Genomic DNA, 23786 nt, shown 5'->3' with positions numbered 1-23786 from the left:
TTTTTTTTTTTTTTTTTTTTTTTTTTTTTTTTTTTTTTTTTTTTTTTTTTTTAATTTCTTTTCTTTTTTATTTTTAATTGGCTTTTGCTTTTGGATATGTGGGCCCGCTCGACGTAAAAAAAGTGACAGCTTCCATTTCTGTTTCGGGTTTCCGTAAGCGTAAACCCGGACCCTAATTTCCCATCCGCTTTTTACTCGGGTCGGGTTTTCGCCCCGAACCCTTCTATTACTCGGATCCCTTTTTCATCCCAATATCAAATTTAATTCCAATTAATTGGAATAAGTTATTTAATGTCAAAAACCGAATTTTTAATTTTACCTTTTAAATATTATTATATATGAACAATAAATATTTTTATTTATAGATAAAATAATAATAAATGCCTAACCAAATGGACGAAACCAAACAAAAGTTATCCAATTTGAACTGACCAACCATTTTTTTTTAATTTTGTTTAATTTATTTTATTTTATCATAAATACGAATAAGTCATTAGAAATTTATATTAATTTAGAGAATCGTCTAGCTTTTTCGGGCTCTTCCATCGTTCTAGCTATCTTTCCAACTAATACTATGCTTTCCCGACACAGGCTTACCACGCTTCATACCTACGTCGTTTTCGCTAGATGGTCTTTGCTAGTAGTGTCATCCTCCCCAAGTGCTATTTAGCATGTCATTTTACCAGCAAATAAGTTGTATTTGATAATTTTTTGTTCTATTTTTGTCGTATAAAGTACTATTTTTGCCTTTAAAAGACCATAAAGTTTGTGATTTGAAGGGTCCATTTTTTTCTTAAATTTTTGATATTAGGATGTAATGTAATAATTAGTTGAGTCATATTTAAATTAATACTAATAAATTCAATAGTATTAGTTGAATTTATAATTAAATTATTAATAAAAATTGAACCAAACAGTACAAACAAACATTGAAATTTAGTATTTGTACGTTAATTTTTATAATATTTATGATGAAATTTGTAATATATGTAAAATAATAAACTAATTAGTAACTGAATACGATTATAAGCACGAAATTATTACATCGTAAAACTAAATATTTAATTTTGATAGAAAAAAATTACCGTAAATAAATTAAATATATACAAAATAAAAAATACATGAATTAAATGGTTATATATTAAAGTTTATAAACAATATTATCATAAATTTGAAAATTAATGGCATAATTATTATATCATAAAGAGTTCACATGTTGTACAGATACGCCAATAGTAGACTGCCACGTGTTGAGGTGGGAAGAAACGCAAGTCAGTTTGTCGTATTGAAACGAAATGGTTAGGCCAATGGCCAGTTTCCTTTTAGGGATTGGGCGCAACAATTGGGGAAAAGCCCCGCAGAAACTGCGAAATTTCAATTCCTACCCCAAAATTCTTTCTAATTAAATTATCGTCAAATATTTCCACTTTTGTGCCCCGACTGATTCCCCAGCGAGTCAACGAGGTCGATTTTTGGGGCAAAAAAATAAATAAATAATTTAAAGTTTTACCCATTAAATTTTCACATTTATTTATTATTATTATTATTATTTTTTAATCTCGATATATTTAAAACATAGATTTTATTTTTGGTATTAAATAATTTTTTAAATAAGAAAAAATATATTATATTATTTGAAAAAATATAAAATATAATATTTTGCGAAAAAAATATGTTTTTCAAAATGTTATCGATGATATAAAGGGCAATAATTAGAATATATTTCAACCCCTCAACTTTCACAAAAATAATAATTTAATTCATAAATTTTAGATATTTATAATTTACTCCCTCAAACTAATGAACTATTTAACCATTTTATTTCTATATTTGTAGCAATTTAATATTTGTTATAAAAAAAGTTGCCATTTTTTTTTATTTTAACAATTTTGGTTACATTTTTTTATAATTTGATTGCTTAATAATATATTTTACGATATGATCTAACGGTTACAAAAATTTAAATGGCAGAAATTAAATTATTTTATATTAAAAAATAACGAATAAATTGTTAAAAAAAAATAGTAGTTATTTCGTTGTCCGTGACCCATCATCATCCATGTCGTGTCCCATTTGAATGGAGAGGTCAAAGCATTTTTATACGAGTCTAGTATAAAGATTAAATTTTACGAACCAAAAAATTGTTATTTTAAGACCAAAATTATACTTTAAAACAAAATGGTTACAGTTGTGAATAAATATTTAAGACTATTTTTTAAAAAAATAAATTATTTTAAATTATTTTTGGTTGGAATATTCTCTCTCCCAGTGGTGTATGCAATTTTGTTGGTCACGGGCATCTAACCAATACATTTATGAGGTTATCAATATTAGCAATTAGTATAGTAATATTTTGATTCTATTGGATTAATTGCTCAATTAAAATTAGGCAATACCATTTCAATGCATTTAAGCCTTTTGTTTGGTTCTTAATCCAAAGTGGAAAAAGAAAACGATGAATTAATGTACGAGTATAAATAAATTGGTACCGGAGTCAAACATTGCATAAATAGAACAATGTCTTTTATATAAGAGAAAAAATAACATACACAACAAGAGGAACTTACACGCCGTCATGAGGCTTAGTGTCACAATCGCACTTTTTCGGGAGTCTGTATAACGATTGTGCAACACGGGCAGAGAGAGAATTTCGAAAGAGAGAGTTGAAAGTAACGTTATAGGCTGCTAAGCAAGTAAGGGACAACAACGGCTCAGGTAGTATATAAATTCTGGGTATACCGAATTGATTACTAGTCGCATCTCTCTATAGTATTTTTTAGTCATTTTAGGTCTAACAGGAGTAGACATGATTTGTCAAACAGTCATAGACACACAATATATAATAATAAAATAATACAACATGAGTTGGTTTTGACATGACACGGCGTGCGACCACAGGGAACAAGCCCTGGACAAGCATGACCATGATACTTGGCACACAGGCTCAATACAATAAATGTAGTATATAAGCGGTTTTATGAACTATAAATTACTTACTTAAGTCAAGGAGGACCATATTGGGCAGGATCACGCAAATCGAGAAGCTGGGCAGGTGCCCGTTATGAGGAGGCTGATCGAGAAACTTTGATTTTGACCTAAGTTTTCGTTCTCTCTTCTTCTTAGTGGCTCGATTCCTTCTATGATTTGGTATGTTCTAATTTGTGACAAGCTATTTAGTCACCCGAACTTTTATCTTTTTCATTTATACCTATTTATAGAAATTATGTTGGGTGAAATTAATTAAAAATTTATGACATTTGCTCTTTTAAAACAAACTCTCGTAGAATCAAACACTTTCCACTGATTTTTTATTATTTAAAAAGTCAATTAAATTATGATTGCCAAACAATAAAAGAAAATCAATTAATTAGTTTAAAAATTTTAAATAATTATACATTATAAAATAAAATAAAAAGATTCATACAAATTTTAGTTAGTTACAGCAATTTAATATTAAAAAAATTATATATATTTTATCCTTAAAAATTAAAATTATCAAAAACTAATTTATTTAATATTACGGCTGATATAAATAATTCAGTCTAGCGTTTATTTTACTAATTCTTTTTTTGAGCTTTGACCGCTTTATCGTACTTTAAAAATAATATTAATAAATAAATATCGCAATTATCTTTATTTGTAGAGGTTCGAGAATGCAAAATTGTGAGCATTTTTGTTTTAATTCTCATATTCTTCAACTTATTTATCCATTGTTTATTTTAGAATATTTTCATTGAAGTGAGGGATGAGAATTTGTTTGATAATGATTTATTCTCTTACTTTTATTTTGAATATTCATTTTATGATAAGTTTTTTTTTATTCTCTTTTATCCTCTATTTGGAACAAAATAATATTAAATAATATTTACGAAAACTTTCAAAATACATTTCTAAGTTAAAGGTGATTAAAATTACAAAATTTTAATTTTAATTCGATAAATCACATCCCTTTTTTATAGAATTATTGAAATTAAATTTTACATTATGTTCGATAATACATTTTATGTTTCAAATTCTTTAATCGTGTAATAAATTTATTATTTTAAATTATTTTTAAATTATATGATTCAAATAAGAAAATTGTGGTTCAGTTATTTAGTTTTTGAATTTTTAAATTTGTATTTATTTGTTCCCTAAATTTTGAAAAGGTATTTTTTGAATTTTTATTTCCCTATCAAGACATTCCATAAACTAAGAAAATGTGTAATAAATAATTTGGAAGATACAAAATTAAATTTTATGTTTAGCATGCTTATGAATTAAAAAAAAAACATCCAAATATACTATTTTATGAATTAAAAATATGAACCAAATAAACACAAACAACAAATTTTAAAATATACTATTTTATAAATTATATTGTACAATGAAACAATAATCATACAAAATTTAAAACATAAAATATGTTCATAGACTAATAACTAATAACACGGTTCAAATTAACAAAAATTCAAAAGTTGCTACCAAATAAATATTATAAACAATTCTAATTTATTTTCTACTTTTCAGTCATTAAGTGGCCGTTTATTTTCAAAATAAAATACTATTTTTAAGATCAAAATTTAGAATTATTTGATAGCAAGATTATATACTGGTTATATACATTCAAATGAAATATGGCCCAATAAAGCCCACCAAGAAGTCGAAGTCCATGTATTGGGCCACAAACAAGCATAGCCAATAAGTAAATTGAATTATTAATTAGAAAAAAACATTTTTCAATTCCACGATTACTAATGGCACCCAGGATAGGGTCCGGAGCAAGCAAAGAGAACAGACCTACTTCAATCAGGTTACGTACGGTGCGTGTTCTTCAAACAAATAGCTTTAACATAACAACAAACAACAAAGAGGAGTGGTGGCAGGGCAAAGAATAGGTGGAGATTAGGATAAGGCTGCCCATTGAAATTTCGATACGTCATTATATAGTAACAATAAGGGTATTCTGTGAAATTTGATTTAACTACAAGGACCAAATAAAAAAATTAAAAAAAAAAGATCATGACGCTAAATTGAAATCTATCCAACCTTGGTTGTACTAATTAAACTATGTAACGGCTCTGGCTGTGTTGTGTGCGCAAGCAGAACCAACATAAGAACTCTCAGGTTCCCTTGTTCTCATGCGAATTGAATTATCACCATGATTCACCATGATAAAACGTTAGATAATTAATTAAATTCTCTCTTTGAAATCCCTCAACCCTTCTCCTTGAAAAGTTCGCAATCCCTCTCTTCAAACCTGTTGAAGCATTCATTGTTTGCTTTCACTTGGGATGGTTCTAAGTAAGTCATAGGTTGAGTTATTCACTAAACAACTATTTTGTTGGGCAATGGGCAATCAAACAGAGGCTTACCTATTGGACATCCACACAAATGCAGTTTAGTTCACACCATGGCATGGCAGCCACATTGAGTAAGGTTAGGGTTCTAAAATACGGTGATAAGCTGCTAATGAGCGCCTAGGTACACCCAAGTTCTCTGCCTGCACCCACTTTCTTGACAAGAAAAGGTAAAACAACTATAACGACAAGCTACGACATCCCACTGGCAATTGACAGATTATTCAGTTAGGACAATTATCTGTATTGAAGAGTCTCACAAAGAATGTCCTCTTTTAGAACATATAGTTCTGTAGAATTGTATGATTATGAACTGTGTGTGTGTAGTCTCTCTACTAGGGTAAGCTAGGAAATTTTGATAATTGTCCATTGTAAATGAGGGTCAGTTATGAATTGTATATTTGAGCCATACATATTTATGAATTGGCTCTACCAAACCTAATCAAGCTACACCAACTTCGGGTCCAATTTTTGTTCTTCAGTCTTCTAACCTCTTTCCAATTCCCCCATTGTGTAAACAATGGTTGAAGTAACAAAATCGATTAAATAAAGAGCGAGACGGACTTCGGCAGAAATATTCTATCTATAAGAAAATATTTTATCAGATTTCTATAAACCCAAACGTTATTGAAGGCAAGGGGTAAATGATATGGTGGAAAATATGAACTAGCAACGTTTCAAGAATCTAAAGGCGAATACTGATAACAATCATAACTTCATTAAGGAGTGGAAAATCGTGATATGTTAATGTAAATAGTTTCCATAAATCTCTTGACTTCGATCAATTACTTGAAGAATGTCTATCAAGCTCGCTTAAGTTCTTCAAAATAAGAGGTAAATGCCATGAATATGTGGATAAACTGCTAATCCACAAACATGATGCCTGCCAGTAAACTCATTCTATCCCGAACTACTTTAAACTTCAGTGTAGAAATGATTCAACAAAAATATCATATGAACTAAATTTCAGTTGCGCAAATATAATAATAGGTCTTTAAGAACACTTATGTCCGCAATCTTAACAAATTCAAAGTAAATGAGCATTAAAGTTATAAATCGAAAGAACCTCAGAACCCTAGCTTGGTGCGACGCCAGTGCCTGCGCTTTGCATTGTATCTGAAAAACAATCGACAGTAGAACGCCAGAATGTAAGACTCAAAATCAGATCAAAGACTTGAAAAATGGCGATTCAAATGGCGCAGGCTTAAAACCTGATAGTATTGTCGGTTCTCAGACGGATCCAGTGCGGGATAGGCCTGTTCTGCCTCATCTTCTTCGCGAGCTTTTTCTTGATTCTGAAAGTCTTGTGAGACGGCTGCGAATTGAAAGAGATGAGAAAATCGAATCACAAACTGTCACAGTTTCAATCATCAAATGGAGAAAGACGAACTGCAATAGATTAGCGGAAACAAGAAGTTCAGAGTTCAGAGAGTTGAATAACAATACGTACCATCTTCGAGTCCGGTGTTCCGCGGCGAACTTGGAAGCAGACGGCGGTCTAACGAAAACCCTATCAGTATCGAACAAGTTTTTATATGCTCCACCGAAATGGACAATCGAGATATGCCCGCGGGCAGCCCAACCTCGTAAATGGGCTTGCAGTTGAGCCCAAACTTTTCCCACTCTTACAAGTTAATTGGACCAACATTTGAAACTCATGGCCCACAAGGTAGAGCCAAGCCCATCAGTTATTATTATTGTTTTTTTAATATTAGAAATATTGGTTGAATTAAATGATTTATCCTTAATTGATATATACACAAACATGCACAATCTTAGTCATATCACGCTTCAAAGATACCGTAATAGCCCAAGCCCACTGCTAGTACATATTATTTACTTTGGCCCATTACGTATGGCCATCAACCTCACGATTTTAAAACGCGTCTACTAGGAAAAGGCTTTTGCACCCTTATTAAGGGTTTTATTCCCTTCTCCAATCGATGTGAGATCTTACCGTCCACCCCCTTTGGGGTCAGCATCCTTGCTAGCCACTCTGTTACCATTTGTAACAGCTCAAGCGCACTGCTAGAAAATATTGTCCGTTTTGGCCTTTAACATATGACCGACAACCTTAAATTTTGTCTGTTCTAAAACATGTCTACTAGGTAGAGACTTTCACACTCTTATAAGAAGACATTTGTTTCCCTTTGCAACTGATGTGAAATCTCACATATACGTTCGACGTGTTTAGTAGCACATTGTACATAGCTCCACACCGTAAAATTAGCTCACCAGTTATGAATTTACTTACTATTTGATTTCGGGTTGGAAATGTTTTTGTCGAAACGCTCAAATTTAACTCGTATACCGCATTTGAATTGAGCTCAAAAGATAAGAACGCTTCAAAGTCAATCTAGAAATGCAACTATAATGACACCGTTTGATGAAAAATAATCCGAAACAAGTTCAATACAAAATATTTGATCAAATGTCTAGTTGAACAGATAAATTACTAGACTCCAATGAAGATAATCTTCTCGCAATAGAATATTTACACAAACATGTAATGACACAAAAAAATATATATTTATAATCTGAAACACGACACTCAAAATCACATGAAACGTGTTAAATAATACCCAACAAAAATTTATATCAAAATTTAATAAAATAAATAAATATATTTGGTACAAGTTCAAGACATGTGAACTGATTTTTTTGGTCTTTTTATAGGAGTTTTGAAACTTGAACTTACCTATATCAGCAAAGCCAAAACGCCCAACAACCAACCGGTTGGGACAAGGCCAAAAAAGAAGAGTTGATTGATTTTTAAACACACTCGTGAGACCCACTTGATATCAAATTGCTTGCCAGAAAGGCTTCACAAAAATGGCTCCGCGATTGCCGTTTTGTCAGCAATGACCAAAGATAAAACCACCCATTTTGTTCTCTGCCAACAACTATCAATTTTGTGCTCTGTTTTTCTTTGAGGCATTTTCACAAACACCTTGTGAGCAACAAAAGTTCCGCTATGGCCAGACCTCAAAGGCAATATCGTGGCGTAAGACAAAGGCATTGGGGCTCTTGGGTCTCTGAAATTCGTCATCCTTCGTTGTCGGTCTCTCGTTTTTTACCTTGATTTTTTGGTGTTTTTTTAAGCCAATGTAATGAAATTGGACTGTTTTTACAGGAAGACGAGGATTTGGCTTGGAACATTTGAAACGGCGGAGGATGCAGCGAGGGCTTATGATGAAGCGGCGAGATTAATGTGTGGACCAAACGCAAGAACGAATTTCCCGTACAATCCGAACACGATTCAGTCGTCGAATTCCAAGATTTTGTCGGCCAATTTGACTGCGAAATTGCATAGATGTTATATGGCTTCTTTGCAGATTAGTAACCAGGAGTTTAAAAGAGAACTTCCGCCGCCGTTTGCGACGGCGTCTTATGCCGATGCGGCGAGATCGATGGTGGAGGAGAATCGACCCACGGCGGCCGAGGCGGCGGAGCAAGAGGAACAGAAATTGTTGGAAGATGATCACATTGAGCAAATGATCGAGGAGCTTCTTTATTATGGATCCATGGAGTTTTGTTTGTGAGACGAATTTTTTTGAGGTTTATAACGTGTTAGCCCGCCATGGATTCCATGTATCAAATTTTAATTCTCTTTTTTAAAAAATATATTCTTAATTTTGTCCAAAAATATCTATTTTCATCATGTTTTTTTTTTATTATTATTTTTACTTTTATAAAATATGCATTTCAATTATTAAACTTTTTTAAATTATTATTTTAATTTTTTTCTTTGTTGTAGCTTTATTTTATTTTATTTTTCCATGAGTTTACAATCATTAATAATTTGAATTTTAATATAAAATCAACACGACATTAATCATTGATGTGATTATTATGAGTAAAAGTTTTTATTTTATTGTGATATTAAATAATATATATCACAAGCCAATTGAAAGCTTTTAAATTTATCTAAATAATTGATATTTTATTTATTTAGGATCGATATTGATTCATTTGTACATTTATATTATAAATAATTATCAATTCGAACAAAATATTATAATTTATCCAAAAAAAAATTGGATATTTGAATTCTCATATTCTATTTTATTTTTTACTTTTTTTTTATTAATTATTCTAACTTTTATTTTCATTATGCTATATTTGCAAGAAAAATAAAATAAAAATAATGTTGGCCCATTAGCTCTAGAATCAGCAACATAATCGGCCCAGCCCAACTATCGATTTTTTTTTTTTTTTTTTTTTTTTAATTTAAGTTTCAAACTATTGGGGAGAGAATAAGCTATAAGTGACGTACTATTATAGAAGGTCTAGAGTTCGAACTTTATATCGAGATCTACGAGTCAGAAGAAGGTCTTGGGTAGGCTGTTTTTTATGGGGTGTAGGTCTCTCGAAAGCTATTGGAGGAGTGAAAACGTTTCCTAAGCTAGATTGAGATTGACCCTCAGAATATTAACTACAATGTCCGACCAACTACAACCTGCAATTATATGTCCTATTGATTGTATTTATTAATGGTTTGAATTCAACGTACACCGCGTAGATTTCCTTGTTATTAAGCAAATGTGACCTTATATTTATGCCAACTTTGAATTTTATTAAAACCTTTTTTCATTATTCAAAATTATTTATTTCTAGTGTTTTTTATTCTACTCGGTTAAAATTTTATTTTATTTTTTTGTATCGATTTATAATATAAATACCAAAATAAAATTCTTAATTTAGAGCTTTGGATTATTTAAGATTGTAAACTAATTATTAATTAAAATCTTAATTCAATTTAATTTTTTTTTAAATGATTAAAATATATTTTATTGTAAGTGCATAAGATATATATATATATATAAGTTATAAATTTTGTTGCATTAAATTATTATATACAAAATCACAATAACTCAATTAAAATTATTAAAAGACAATGGTCGTGTGTCACGTTGTCAAGGATTCATTTCCAAATCTCTGCAATTTCCACTTCTTCACAGCCCCACCAATGTCCGCCGTCTTCTCTTCCTGCTTCCGCCCCTCCGACGATCGCCGCCGCCGCTCTCCGCCGCCAATTCCCAGCTCCCCGAATCTCACCACCTGCATTTACCGCACCAATTCCGGTCTCTTTTCTCTCTCTTGGTCGCAATCCCTCTTCTCTCACTCCCTTCTCCTCCACTTCCACCAAAACCCAAATGCCTTCGATTCTTCAATTTCTTTTCACCTTCTCATTAAACCTCTAATTCCATGGAAGAAACACGGCTCCGAGAAGCTCTCCGACGGTATCCACGTCCAATGGGACCTACGGCGTGCTCGTTTCTCCGCCTCGCCGGAACCCCACTCCGGATTCTTCATCGCCGTCGTAGTCGACGGCGAAACGATTCTTCTCGTCGGCGACATGATCAAAGAAGCCTACGCGAAGACAAGAACAGCTAAGCTCCAAAACCCACAAGCCCTAATCCTGAAAAGGGAACACGTGATTGCGCACAATATCTACACCACGCAGGCGAAATTCGGCGGCCAAATCCGAGAAATCGAAATTGACGGTGGCTTCTACGACGGCGAATCAGGGCTGTCGTTCAGCGTCGACGGGAAATGTGTTCTGCAAATCAAGCGGCTGAACTGGAAATTCAGAGGAAACGAAAGAATCGAAGTGGCCGGAGTTCCGGTGGAGGTGTATTGGGATGTGTACAATTGGGTTTCCGATATGGGGAAAAAAAACAGAGGAAATGCAGTGTTCATGTTCAGATTCGAAGAGGAAGATGAACAGATGAACAGACAGCAGAATTGGAACCTAGGATTGAACCAATTGGTCGGTTCTATTTCGGTATCAATGTCGTCGGTCGGATCATCCACCGGAGCCAGTTCATCCGTCATGGAATGGGCTACCGGTGAAGACAGCGATCAAATCGGAGCTCCGGTAGGATTTTCTTTACTGATTTACGCATGGAGAAGGTAAAAATCACAGCTCATTCATTCTTCAATCTTCGATCTTGATCTCGTTTTTTCCGACCAGATGAGAAAAAATGTAATGGATCTTTGTCGTGTTCCTGTTTTAATGGGGACAAGAAAAATGGGTACTGAAACTGAAAGAAAGTGGCCGACGCCATTAATGTTCCGTTGGGAACAGTGAAGAAGAAGAAGGTGGGGGAAAATTATAATTCCTTAAAATTTTCTATTATTTTATTTCTATTTGTAACGCATTTGGGTAATTAACAGAATATAATAATACTATTTTACTTTTTAATTTAAAGTGATTTTTTTTTTTTATGTAATAATTTATTTATTTATTTTGATAAAAAAATTGAAATGCAGTCAATCCCGTGAACGACTACTCGACTACAACTGCTTTTCTATGCCTTTGATTTTAGTAAAAAGTATTTAAAGTTTTATACCCACGTTTTTTTTAAAGCGTATGTTGGAATAAGGAATCTTATATTCCTTTTCCCTTTATTTATTTATTTTTCAATTGAAATTTCGTTTATATTTTCTTTTTCAAAATTTTATTAAAAAAAAGCGGAAAAACTAATGAAGACCGTTAATTCCCTTTCATATTCGTTAAATAATAAAAATATAATTTCAAATAGTTAAATAATATAAATATTAGTTCAAACGGGAGCTTTCTGTGTCTCCGTTTCAATCTCCACCTTTTATTTTAATCTCTATAATTGTGAAATTTTTTATTTATTTTTGTTGCTCGTGAAAACTTCCAAATTTAATACTAATATTTTAAAAAATTTAGTTTCACAAAATATTTTAATGAATAATTTTTTTAAAAAAATATTTTAATAAATAATTTTCATTTTTCAATATAAATATGTCCTATAAATCTCTCCAGGCTTCCTTCACACTTTTTTTTTTTTTTTTTAGAATTTCTTGCTTATTTTTAAATAAACTAAAAAATTTAACGGCCACCCAAAACCAACAATAACCTTAAACTTTAATTAAAATATTTGATAAAACTATGGGGATGAATGGTTTCAAGTCAAATTATACATATATGACCACAATTACAGCTCTTAATATAATATAAGCATATATTAATTAAAGCATTAATTTTCTCTTACCAAATGTAACGTTAGGTTTGAATTGCCACAATTACAGCTCAGCTGAAATAACCAACTNAAAAAAAAAAAAAAAAAAAAAAAAAAAAAAAAAAAAAAAAAAAAAAAATATATATATATATATATATATATATATATACATATATTTACTATAATAACTATTTTTATAAAATTTTGAGTTGGAGTTATCCCAATTAATAAAAATATATAATATTTTTCGTTTATAAACCAATTATATATACATATATTTACTATAATAACTATTTTTATTTATTCTATAATCAAACATATATTATATATTAAAATTTAACTTTTTATAAATAAACATTTAAAAACATTCATGTTCATTATTTAATAAAAATTATTTAAATTGATCGAACCTAATTCAGCTCACGAACACTGACTGCATAAGGAAACGTCAAATCAAAATACCCATTTCCATTAAAATCTACTTCTTCTTCTTCCAACTTCTAAATCAAAAGCGCTTTTGTAATTCAACAATATATTATCACACAATAAAATCACAACACACACAATGCCATTATGAACACAAATTTCTTTTCCTTTCTTTGTTTGTTTGTTTTAGATTAGTAGGAGCAGAAGACCAACAGAGAGGCAAAATGATGAAAATCATGCTATTTTGCCTGTCTTCTGTTGTTGATTATACTCTTAAAATGCCCTATAAGAAACACTTACTGTTACAGCTTCAGAGTCAGAGGTGCCGATGTCGAAGAATTTATCACCGTCGACGATGCTGGGAGGCATCGTTTCTGTCTATTTACTTTGACGGTTGTAGTTGAAGGTTTCGAAGGGTTAGTAGAAGATGAAGCATTATTACACCCATTTGACTGGATTTTCAGTTTCTTCTTTATACCTTCGTTGAACTTCTCTCCCGATCTTACTTGCCGAACTTTTGATTCGTTCAAACTCGCTGGAAGAACACAGTTGCAGAAAAGACCTGGAAATACAAAAACATATCGAACCAATGTCACCAATTGTTGTAAGTTTCAATCTCAGTAGAAGGAACAAAATGAAACGCTCGTAACGTTATCACTTCGTTAATTAGTGGATCGAGCTCATTAGCCATGCCATACTCTAAATTATGCAGGAGAAGCCAAGATTTTCATAAGATCAGGCATAGATAGAATCGCAATGGTTATGTTATGATGGGCAGTTTGTTTGTAAACTAGCTATCGTCATCGATGAAACATTAACTACAAGCAGGATGCTAGGCAATCAAAATTTAAGCATAAGAATCGATCTTACCGAGTCGAGCAAGTCGGTTGACCCAGCTAGGGATTGGTTTTCCGACCAACTTCACACATGCGTCGTTGCAGAAGTGGTTGCAATTTTTTGTTATGAGATGATAAGTGTTCCCAGAGTACTCTTCAGCTAGTTTCTCCATGAATGAGCGGACATCTTTCGGACCAAGATTCGTTCTTCCGATGCAAATCGATTTCCTAAATGTAAAACCAGGACATTGCCTTGGTTCTACCTCAAATATCCCTGAAGTTGCATGGTCATGAGCTCCAAATGCATATTCAACTCCATGAACTGCAAAAAGATCCATCCCAGTTCAGAGTTTTTAATTTTGAACAGCTTGTTCTTGATAGAATAAATTAAACAATCAAACTCCATTGAAAACATTGACTGTTCAAATCATCAAAAAAACTCTGAAAAGGTCGAACACAAATGAAACTGATTATGGTCAATAGAAAATCATGAAAATAATTGGAAATATGAAGTAACTATGAGTTTTTCCAAACATCAATTCATCAATATCGCAGCCAAATCAATCTACAGCCATTACAGAATGATATTTCCTCAAACTAAACAGTAAACTCACAACCAAAACCAAAAGAATCTTACAGAACCGTCATAAAACCTCGCTATGTTCTTCAAATTTCTCAAGAATCACGAATTTCATCTAAAAACAGAGCGAGTTCAACCTCAGATCTGAAGGAAAACGCAATGAAGAATCAAGAAAAATGAAAAAATCAGTTCAGAAATCCCTCAGTCTAAACGAAAAAACGTCTGAAAGAAACCAAAAATCCTCATCGTTGCCGTTCAACAACAACATGCCAAAAAGTGAAGAAGAAGAAGAAGAAAACCGCCATAAATTGTCTAACCTTGAACACCGGAATGGTAAACCCCTAGACCGAACCAATACGCGTAGCCATTGATCGGCGTTAGATCATAAACATTCAAATAAACCGGCACCGTTCCACTCTTCTTCTTCTTCGACATCAAGGCCATTCTACGCAACATTTCCACCATACTCACCGCTTCTTTACTCCGCCCCTCCTCCTCTAAGTCTCTGAAATCAAAATCACACAAAACCGTAAGATTCAAACCAGAGGAATTTAGTTAAAGAAAATCAAAATTGAGAAACCGGAAAGGGAAAAATTAGGAGGAAAATTATTCGTTACCAACAAAAAAACAGAACGAACTGGAAAATCAATCGTCAGTGAATTGAGAGAATAACAGGGTTCGTTCGTCGGGCTTCGGGACGAAGAATTATCGAGCAACGGGCCTCAGATTTATCGGCAGCCGAAACAATTCTCTCACGCCGATCTTTTCGTCATCCTCGTTCTTCTCCAATTTTTTTCCCCTTTTTTTTTATAACACATTTAATTTTTTTTTTTAATTTTCATTTTATTTTATTTTTTTAATGAGAATTGAGATTATTTTGTGGAGGACGGACAGATGGCCCCCAACTCATCCAGAACTGAATCCTAAACTCTCAATTTCACCTCTCAATTAATAGAAAAACTAATTATTAATTATCCATTTCCTTTAAATTTTCTAAATTTATTGTTTTTGTTGATTTTTTTAATTATAAATTTATATATTTGCAAAAAAAGAAAAGGAAAAAAAGAAGTTGTTAATTATTGAAATAATTACAATAATTACTGCTTTATATTATTATTCTTTTGTCTTTACATATAATTTTTTTTTTAATGATAACCTCACTTTCTCGGTCATAAAATTTGCAGTAGACATCGTTGAAATAATGCGTAATAATTCTCTGATCGAGTGCTCTTGCGTCGAAGATGAATAGAACTGAGCCATTTACTGGAGCTACGATATGTAAAAATGCGTTGATAAGAAAGTGTTCCCCTCAAAAGAGACACCCACACGAACATACAAAATGAGGTTTATAGTAGCCATTGTTGAAGTAATAATTCGCTAATCAAGTGCTCTTGCATCGAAGATGAACGGGAACCGAGTGATTTATTGAAGCTACGAGATGTAAAAATGCATGGATAAGAGAGTCACGCTCATGAGAGAAACACCCACACGAACAGAGAACACAAGGTTTGCAATAGTCAACGTTGAAGGAGCACGTAATAATTCACTAATGAAGAGCTCTTGCGTCGAAGATGAACGAAATCGAGCGATTTACTAAAGCTACGAGATGTAAAAATACACTGATAAGAGAGTGTTGCACTCAAGAGAGAAACACCCACACGAACAAACAACACGATATTTGTAATAGTCATCGTTGAAGGAGCACGTAATAATTCGCTAATCAAGTGCTTTTGCGTTGGTGATGAACGGAACCAAGTGATTTATTGAAGCTACCCGATGTAACAATGCACTGATAAGAGAGTGTTACGTTCAAGAGAGAAACACCCACACGAACAATAATAAACGAAGCAGAAGCGAGAATGTGAGTTCGGTAATGCACAAAAAACAAAAAAAAAAAAACCATTTAGTCTCTATCCACGAAGAGCGAGTCAAGATCTAAGATCAGGTAGAAAAGACGTTATCGATGAACAATAATTGAATATTCCTATACTGCCCTTTATTTGTCAGATTTATATATTCTTTTTATTATTAGTGTCTATTGGAATAAAAATTTGGTGATGGGAATAAAGTGAATGAAGATATTTTAAGTGGAATAGATAGAGCTACAGAAAATTGCACACTTTTTCATACCCATTCTACGGAACAAAGTTTTTATTTTTTAATTATCTGATATATTTGAAATATATATTTTTTTTAAACTTTTATAGAGCTGTCTTCTTGTTTTATTTATAAAAATTATTCATTTTGTTCCCATAGCATACACGTTTTAATACTGTGAGGCCGACGATGATACATAACGAACTAAAATGGACTATTATAAATTGTATCAGAGCCAGACATCAGGTAGTGTGCTAGCGAGTACGTTGGGTCGGGTGTGGAAACCCAACAAAAACAGAACTAAATACCGAGCGGTGTGCGAGTGGGGGACGTTAGGTCAGGTGTGGAAACCCAGTGAAGACGTTGGTCCTAAAGAATGGGTTGTGAGATCCCACATTGGTTAATCTCTCCCTAACGATATATGAAATTGTAAATCCATCTTTCGTGTCAATATCCAACATTTTCTAGTGCACTAACGTGTATGTGTGTATGTGTCGGGATTGTGAAGTTAAATTAAATGAGAACACGACATGTCACATGGCACGAAATTTTTCTATGGCCATGCACCCATTTTCATACTTGATCTTCATGCTTGGTTGTTGAGTAGCATGCTCTATTCATCTCCTCACGCTTGAAAATTTTCACACCAACAAAATTCCCCTTTTTCGATCCTTATTTGTCTCACTTATCCATCCCCTCATTATTATTATTATAAACATTGTAAATGAAAAATAGGATAGTAAATAAATAAATTAATTAATTAATAAACAACCACTTATTGGAATAATAGGTTATTGGGCTACACATTGCTAATATGGGCCGGCCCACATCCAGGTTCCAAATGTCCAAAGGCCCTATTTCGGAGTTGGGCCGTTAATTTAAACTATGGAGAAATTGGGCCGTATGGCCGAAATAAAAGCCCAATTTTGAAAAACATCCAAAATACAAAAGCCGTCTGATTTATGGGCATATGAGAGAAAGAATCTTTAATACTTTCCCGTTGTTTCGTACGGCTCATATCGCGTGACAAGGCTATTTTGGGAAGAGAGAGAATGTATAAATCATATTTCAAATTTATTTCTATTTAAAATTTTAATATAAATTAATTTTAAAATTATTATCTAATCTAAATATAAATTTTATTTCTTTTTACCTATTTAAATTTCTAGATTTTATCTTTGAACTATTAAACTACGCGTGTATATATATATATATATATATATATATATATATATATATATATATATTTTTTTTTTTTTTTTAATTAATTTTTTTTTGTCAATTAATTACAACTAAAAATTACTAACATTAAATGTGTATGAGAACCTACCTTGAAACAAGCCAAATGTGGTGGCCCATCAGTGCCATGTCTACGTGGTCCATCGAGATTTGATGGACAAAGAACAAAATGAATGACTACTATAGAGATTATTGTGAACCTCATAACGATTTTGGTCATAAGAGCATATCACTCCGTGATTACAAACCCTAATTCAGGGGTCCTAGTCTTAACTTTTGGAGACGAGATATCTTCTAAGTTTTTAAAAGGTATCTCGAAGTAAAAATAGATAGAAGACAAGAGATACTGGTCTCATAAATATAAAAAAACTCGGTTAACTTTTATAAGCTTATATTATGTTTTTCTAATTTTTTATCTTGAAAAAAAAAAAATCAAAATTGTGTAATCTTATTTCCAGTTTGAAGTTTAGTCCGTATTTTACTGATTTTAAATTTTATTGTCTTATGTATTTATATAAACAAAAATAAAATAAATGCTCGTTTTACATCACTTTGCTTCAAGTAGTTTTTTCTAAGACATTATTTTGAATTACAATTTTAATTACAAAGACTAAATTTAATTTGTTTATCCATTGCGAAATTGATCTCTTAATTTTCTCTGCTTAACTCAAACGGTGGAAGCCACCGCTATTTTAAACAATCGCCCATTGCTTCTGCAGTTCATCGATCAGGTCCGGCAGTTGTTTCTCCGGCAAGATCACCGTTACCGTCCGGCCACCGCCGGGTGTACCGTCGCAACGTGGCGGCCCTGGAAGCACCAAAACGACGCCGTTTTCACCGACTCCCCCAATTTCATAATTCACATGAACTGGCCTCTGTCCTTCCAATTCCAAGCCGTAGAGATTCGCTTCTTCCAAATCAACGAACGTCAATCTTGCGCCGTACGCTATGAAGTCAGATTCCTCCCTTTCTTTCTCCACCAATTCCTTGATTTCTTCGTCCTCGTCAATTTTCTTCTTCACAATCAGCTCCGCCAACGCACCTTCCTCCGCTCCGGCGACCGGAAAATCGGCCTCGACGGCGCTCATCACCATTCCATTCCTCGGAATCTGACCCTCTCTATCAGGACATTTAGTCGAATAGATCGATATCGTCTTTGAATCCGAGTCCTCAAGCCGTATTTTCGACAGACATTTCCAGAAAATCGCAGCAATAGCTTCAAAACTCGAGTAGTTCGCCGATCGATTCCGGTCGACGACGCTCAATATTCGTACCAGTTGCTCTTCCATGATTCGAAACGATCGCTTAGCCATTTTGCAGTCGTTTGAAGCGATCCAAAGGTCGCCAGTCGAGTCCAGCCGCTTGATCGGCGATGTAGATCGTCCAGTTGAGCCGGACGGCCGAATGAGGTCCGCCGCAGTTGCCGGCAGTGGGCGGAGTCGTTCGACCGGGCGGTTTTTCATGACGTGACCCCATGCGTTGATGAAGGTGGAGGCGGAGAAAATATCGCCGAGGACGTGAGCCCAACTGAGGCCGACGGAGAGTCCGCCACACCTGAACCGAGTCAGCTGCACGCAGCCGAAAGCCACTCTCTTTAATTTACATTTAATTTTTTTTAATTTTATAATTTTATTTACTAAAAACATTATCAATTAGATTGCTTCTGATTTTCATTAATAGTATTTTTCTTTAGTTTAACGGAGGTTGGACGGATGATTCTTTCCGTCAATTATTAATATTTTAATAATTTATTTTATTCTTTTAAAGTCCATTTATATCACGTGAGATTTCAACAACTTCAAATTATTGGTGGAGAAATTGCGCAAACCTCAGAATATTTTAAATAATAATAAAAAAGTCAATGGCAATATTTCACGGTTCATATAGTTCAGGCTGTCACATTCATAATTAATCGTTCCATTTCCAAATTTATCTTATTAATTAAAATAAGTTAAATATAATTAACTCTATAATACCTTTTGTCATCGAGCAATTGATTAAAGTATGTGTACTTTCATTATTTAGTTAATTAATTTTTTGTGACATTTAATTCAGTTATAAAAAAAAAAATTATTCTTACCATCAAAAAAAACATTTAATAACCTTTCAATTATTTAGGAAAATTATCACTAATTTTCTTTAATAACCTTTTCTTTTTAATTAAATTATTTTTAGATAATAATAATAATAATAATAATTTTTTTTTTGCCAAGGCAGTTACGGAAACCAACAGACTAGACGGACGCACCTGGATGAACACGAGAGGGGAGAATCCAAGATCTGGCCCGATCGCACGACTGTAAACCAAATCTCCATCGCGGTGCGAAATCTTGTCGTCATCGATTGAAAGCCACTCGTCGATCGTTTTTTCGCACTCCACTTCAACGATTCTCACTCCGCTATCATTACACTTGATAAACGGCCGATCGCGATCTTCGATCCTCCTCCGAATCCTTCCAGAAACGACGTAGTATATCTCCAGCAACGGAAACATAGGTTTCTTTAGGTCATAAATCGTCAAATTTCTCACCTCTTCGCTCGGCCTGAAGAAATAAACGCCGCGAATGTAATGAAGTTTCATCGCAAGATCGATCGCCGAAAGTTCATGGACCTTATTCTCGCCGGTCGCCTTCGCCGGTACCACGGACGAAAATTTCACTTCGGAAATTAGGTCGTTTCCGCTGCCGTCCATGAATCTCGCCGCCTGACGAAGAATAGAGAGAAATCGGAATTTTCGAGCGGTTTTCTGATGAAATTGGGCGTAGAAGTGAGAGAAGTTTGGAGGAGGAGGAGTTGAATTTATGGAAGACTGGAGAATGGCAGAGGCTTTTGTTGTGGTGAAGAAGATTCGCACGCATCCTTGCAGTTGGGAGAAGCCATTAATGAGAGCTTTTAATATGAACAAAGCAATTTGAAATGGATAGGGAAACTATATAATGGAAAGATGAGGAAGTTTATTGATTGAAAACACGGCTTACCTAGAGACGCATATCCGTTTTTAAGTTTAAATTACATTCTCATAAAGAAAACAGCGGAATTCAAACCTACCATTGCCTTTACACTAGAAAAATCATAAAGGAAAAAAAAAAGGCTTATTTATTTAAAATATAATAATATTAATTAAAATTTGAAAGTTTAAATATATTTTTTAAATAAAGTATTGTCCAGGTTCTTTTTTAAAATTTTAAAAATTTTAAAATATTTTGGAGATAAATTACAATTTTTATTTATATTTTTATTAATATAAGTGGTTAATAATTTTTTTTAAAAGCTAAATTAATAAATAAAAACTTTGTACTCCGTTTTAAAAATAATTTCAAATTTTTAAAAGTTTAAAAAATACCTTTAAATTATATATATATATATATATATATATATATATATATATATATATATATATATATATATGATATGAACCAAAAAATATTGATCATACAATATATTTCAATGAAGATGCGAAAAAAATGTTTTTGAAATTATCAAAAGATATTTCAATTCATGCCACATCAGAATGAAGTTTCATTGTTATAAATTTTTTGTGGATTATAATTTAGAGTTATTGTATTTCATTAATGTATTTTAAGACATTTTATTTACTTTAGGTTACATTTACATCATGGTTAATTATGACCATAAAGGGTGAATGTTACAACTTTTGAATGACTTTAATAGTTTCATTTTGAGAGTATATAAAACTAGGTATGTTGTATTTGTGAGTGAACTTGAAAAATAGAGTAAAATGAGCATTTGTGCTTTTCTTTAGCCAATGACTAAGTTTCTCTACAATTTGATGTAGTTTAGGTTGCATATAGAATCATTCAAGCTCAACATAACCAATTTTGCTTGTTGAGTGATTCGAATTTCAAACAAGTGTTCTTACGTTAAAATATTTGATCAATAAGAATCATTCAAGCTATATATGATCGATCTTGCTTGTGGAGTGATTCAAATCTCAAACAATATTCTTGCCTTGAGATATTAGATCAACAAGATAATCTGAATCTTACTCCTCTTGTAGTGATTTCCACATATCAATATATCTTATATACTTTTACCCATAGTTTAAGTTGCAGCTAGAATCATTCAAGCTCAACATAATCAATCTTGCTTGTGGAGTGATTCGAATCTCAAACAAGTGTTCTTACATTGAGATATTTGATCAATAAAAATCATTCAAGTTATACATGATCGATCTTGCTTGTAGAGTGATTCAAATCTCAAACAATGTTCTTGACTTGAGATATTCGATAAACAAGATAATCTGAATCTTACTTCTTTTTGAGTGATTTCCACATATCAATATATCTTATATATTCTTATCCATAGTTTTGAATGGAAACGGTTAGTATTTATTTAAAAAATATCATTAATTTTAAAAGTTAATGGTAGGAGTATTTTTTTTTTTTTTTTTTTATCGAAATTGAAAGTTACATTAAGAGCATTTATTTATTTATTTTAGTTTAAGGATGGTATTAAAATTTTTGAAATTTTATTAGTATTTTTTAAAAATTTATTTTGATTAAAAAAAACTTAATATTTGAGATTGAAACAAACATCTACGGTATTGAATTAATTGTAAGAATTAAATTCCTCACAAACGTATACACCGGTAAAAATTGAATGCTATGATCATTAACTCAATTTTAAAATGTACTTTAAATTAAATAAATAATAATAATAATAATAATAAAAGAGAATAAAATATTTATAGTTTTAGTTTTTCATTAAATAGGAAAAAGGGAAAAGGCACGACCTCAACGGTTTATAAACTTTTTTACAGGCAATATTCTTAAAAAACATTTTTTAATGCAACCATTTTTTTTTTTTTTTTTGTAATTATATTATATTATAATATTTTTTCATTAAAAATATATTAATTGCTTATAACTTAAATTATTAGTTAATAAAAAAAAAACATATATATATATATATATAAATGAAACCGACATAAATATACAATCATATAGTCAAGAGAGGTTAAGAAGTAGGTCACATTTCGTAGTTGTGCTGTTGGAAAGTGGACGAAATTAAGGGCAATTAAGATGAGATAAGTACATATTTTTAGATTCAAACATAAAAAAATATAAATTTTTTTTTGTCTTTTATTATTATTTTTAAATAATATACTTTCAAAATTTATAATTTGTTTGAATTTTTGTAAGTTTTTCAAAACGTCGGTTTATAATTAGTGGATAAAAAGTCGACATGACAATAATTTAAAACAACGCGAGAGTAACTAGAATAATTGTCAATATTAATTATGAATAAATGAGGTTTAGTCACCAATTTTGTTGTTCAACAATCTAATAAGATTTATATTTCAATAATAAATTTAAAACGTTATTTAATGTTAAGGTTGAACAGAGAACTCCGTGGGAACAAACGCCTTTGGTCTTAATCTTAAGCTGACCTTCGCCGTTCAGATGCATAGAATCTTGGGTCAGAGATGCCATGCACAGAAGAGTAAGCGCTTGAAGCCGAAGGATGATCCGAGGCGGGACTTGAGAGAAGCGATTCAATAGCACATGGAATAGCCCAGAGGGACAGAGAGGAGCCAAGCAGTGAGACAAGGAACCGGGCCGGGGACAAGAGAGGAGAGGCAATTCAATTCGAAGCAGCTTCACCAGAGAGTAAGTGAAAGAAAGAATAGTGAAACCATATTTTGGTTACATAGTTATATTTTACAAATATAGAGAACAAAGTTAATATTTTAAAAAATAAAAATAAAAAACTAAATAAATAAAAATATACTCATTTTTGTACTTCATATTATAAATATTTTTTAATTTTCAAAATTTCAACAGTATTTTTAAACTTCTTAAAAAATTCATAAATATTAAAAGTAGATTTATCAATTCTTTTTACTAATATTCTTAAAAAAAAAAAATCAATCTTAAATATACTATTAATTTTGGTTTTAAAATTTTTAAAATATTTAATAGTATTAATACAAATTTAAAATTTTTAAATTTTTTTTAACAATTTTTCTCCAAAAGTTTATTGATATTTTTTAAATAAAGTATAAAGTAATATATATATATATATAACCTAAAATAGAGACAGGATAAATTTGGTGTCCTAACGAATGGAGCGTTAATGGATGGATGGAGTTGGTTTCCTAAATAGATACGTGTTTGAGACGATTTAATATCCCTTTTTCTTACTTTTTATTAAATAAAACAAATTATTTTTTTTGCAAATACTGGTTTTATTGCTTGTACACGTGGAGAAGGTAGCTTGTAGAAACTAAATGTTGACAAGTATGGACTTTTAT

The 23786-nt window shown here is 31.9% G+C and overlaps 5 protein-coding genes across 5 annotated transcripts; 2 read left to right on the top strand and 3 right to left on the bottom strand.

Moving 5' to 3' along the window:
• Positions 1–6189: 6189 nt before the first annotated feature.
• On the bottom strand, positions 6190–6879 carry LOC111480336 (60S ribosomal protein L39). Its single transcript, XM_023125315.1, has 3 exons — positions 6790–6879; positions 6551–6654; positions 6190–6455 (listed from the first exon to the last, which is right to left on the bottom strand). The coding sequence occupies exons 1-3, from the start codon at positions 6790–6792 to the stop codon at positions 6407–6409; spliced, it is 156 nt and encodes a 51-aa protein (XP_022981083.1). The 5' UTR covers positions 6793–6879; the 3' UTR covers positions 6190–6406.
• A 1243-nt stretch (positions 6880–8122) lies between these two features.
• Positions 8123–8914, top strand: LOC111480324 (ethylene-responsive transcription factor ERF003-like). The gene is made up of 2 exons (XM_023125298.1): positions 8123–8396; positions 8473–8914. The coding sequence occupies exons 1-2, from the start codon at positions 8314–8316 to the stop codon at positions 8879–8881; spliced, it is 492 nt and encodes a 163-aa protein (XP_022981066.1). The 5' UTR covers positions 8123–8313; the 3' UTR covers positions 8882–8914.
• Positions 8915–10236: 1322 nt separating this feature from the next.
• LOC111480782 lies at positions 10237–11433 on the top strand. Its single transcript, XM_023125949.1, has 2 exons — positions 10237–11220; positions 11317–11433. The coding sequence occupies exons 1-2, from the start codon at positions 10237–10239 to the stop codon at positions 11431–11433; spliced, it is 1101 nt and encodes a 366-aa protein (XP_022981717.1).
• A 1416-nt stretch (positions 11434–12849) lies between these two features.
• Positions 12850–14992, bottom strand: LOC111480313 (deSI-like protein At4g17486). Its single transcript, XM_023125284.1, has 4 exons — positions 14794–14992; positions 14494–14681; positions 13631–13918; positions 12850–13322 (listed from the first exon to the last, which is right to left on the bottom strand). Exons 2-4 carry the CDS (start codon positions 14639–14641, stop codon positions 13063–13065), a joined length of 696 nt encoding a protein of 231 aa, XP_022981052.1. The 5' UTR covers positions 14642–14681; positions 14794–14992; the 3' UTR covers positions 12850–13062.
• Positions 14993–18037: 3045 nt separating this feature from the next.
• On the bottom strand, positions 18038–20464 carry LOC111480277 (protein ECERIFERUM 2). The gene is made up of 2 exons (XM_023125228.1): positions 19761–20464; positions 18038–19080 (listed from the first exon to the last, which is right to left on the bottom strand). The coding sequence occupies exons 1-2, from the start codon at positions 20202–20204 to the stop codon at positions 18205–18207; spliced, it is 1320 nt and encodes a 439-aa protein (XP_022980996.1). The 5' UTR covers positions 20205–20464; the 3' UTR covers positions 18038–18204.
• Positions 20465–23786: the final 3322 nt, after the last annotated feature.

The sequence above is a fragment of the Cucurbita maxima genome, unplaced genomic scaffold (genome assembly GCF_002738345.1).
Source record: "Cucurbita maxima cultivar Rimu unplaced genomic scaffold, Cmax_1.0 Cma_Scf00006, whole genome shotgun sequence".
NCBI lineage: Eukaryota > Viridiplantae > Streptophyta > Magnoliopsida > Cucurbitales > Cucurbitaceae > Cucurbita > Cucurbita maxima.
This window is presented reverse-complemented; position numbering and strand designations above follow the sequence as displayed.

What these genes read in the sequence shown, in the direction of transcription:
- LOC111480336 (XM_023125315.1), bottom strand. An exon ending in AGAACCGACAATACTATCAG is followed by an intron (nt 6,456 to 6,550) that starts GTTTTAAGCCTG and finishes ATTGTTTTTCAG; the next exon opens with ATACAATGCAAAGCGCAGGC.
- LOC111480324 (XM_023125298.1), top strand. Translation starts at nt 8,314, where the DNA reads ATGGCCAGACCTCAAAGGCAATATCGTGGCGTAAGACAAAGGCATTGG. An exon ending in GAAATTCGTCATCCTTCGTT is followed by an intron (nt 8,397 to 8,472) that starts GTCGGTCTCTCG and finishes CTGTTTTTACAG; the next exon opens with GAAGACGAGGATTTGGCTTG.
- LOC111480782 (XM_023125949.1), top strand. Translation starts at nt 10,237, where the DNA reads ATGGTCGTGTGTCACGTTGTCAAGGATTCATTTCCAAATCTCTGCAAT. An exon ending in GCGATCAAATCGGAGCTCCG is followed by an intron (nt 11,221 to 11,316) that starts GTAGGATTTTCT and finishes TTTTCCGACCAG; the next exon opens with ATGAGAAAAAATGTAATGGA.
- LOC111480313 (XM_023125284.1), bottom strand. Translation starts at nt 14,641, where the DNA reads ATGGTGGAAATGTTGCGTAGAATGGCCTTGATGTCGAAGAAGAAGAAG. An exon ending in TTACCATTCCGGTGTTCAAG is followed by an intron (nt 13,919 to 14,493) that starts GTTAGACAATTT and finishes ATCTTTTTGCAG; the next exon opens with TTCATGGAGTTGAATATGCA. An exon ending in CAACCGACTTGCTCGACTCG is followed by an intron (nt 13,323 to 13,630) that starts GTAAGATCGATT and finishes TTGTATTTCCAG; the next exon opens with GTCTTTTCTGCAACTGTGTT.
- LOC111480277 (XM_023125228.1), bottom strand. Translation starts at nt 20,204, where the DNA reads ATGGACGGCAGCGGAAACGACCTAATTTCCGAAGTGAAATTTTCGTCC. An exon ending in CCCCTCTCGTGTTCATCCAG is followed by an intron (nt 19,081 to 19,760) that starts GTGCGTCCGTCT and finishes GGCTGCGTGCAG; the next exon opens with CTGACTCGGTTCAGGTGTGG.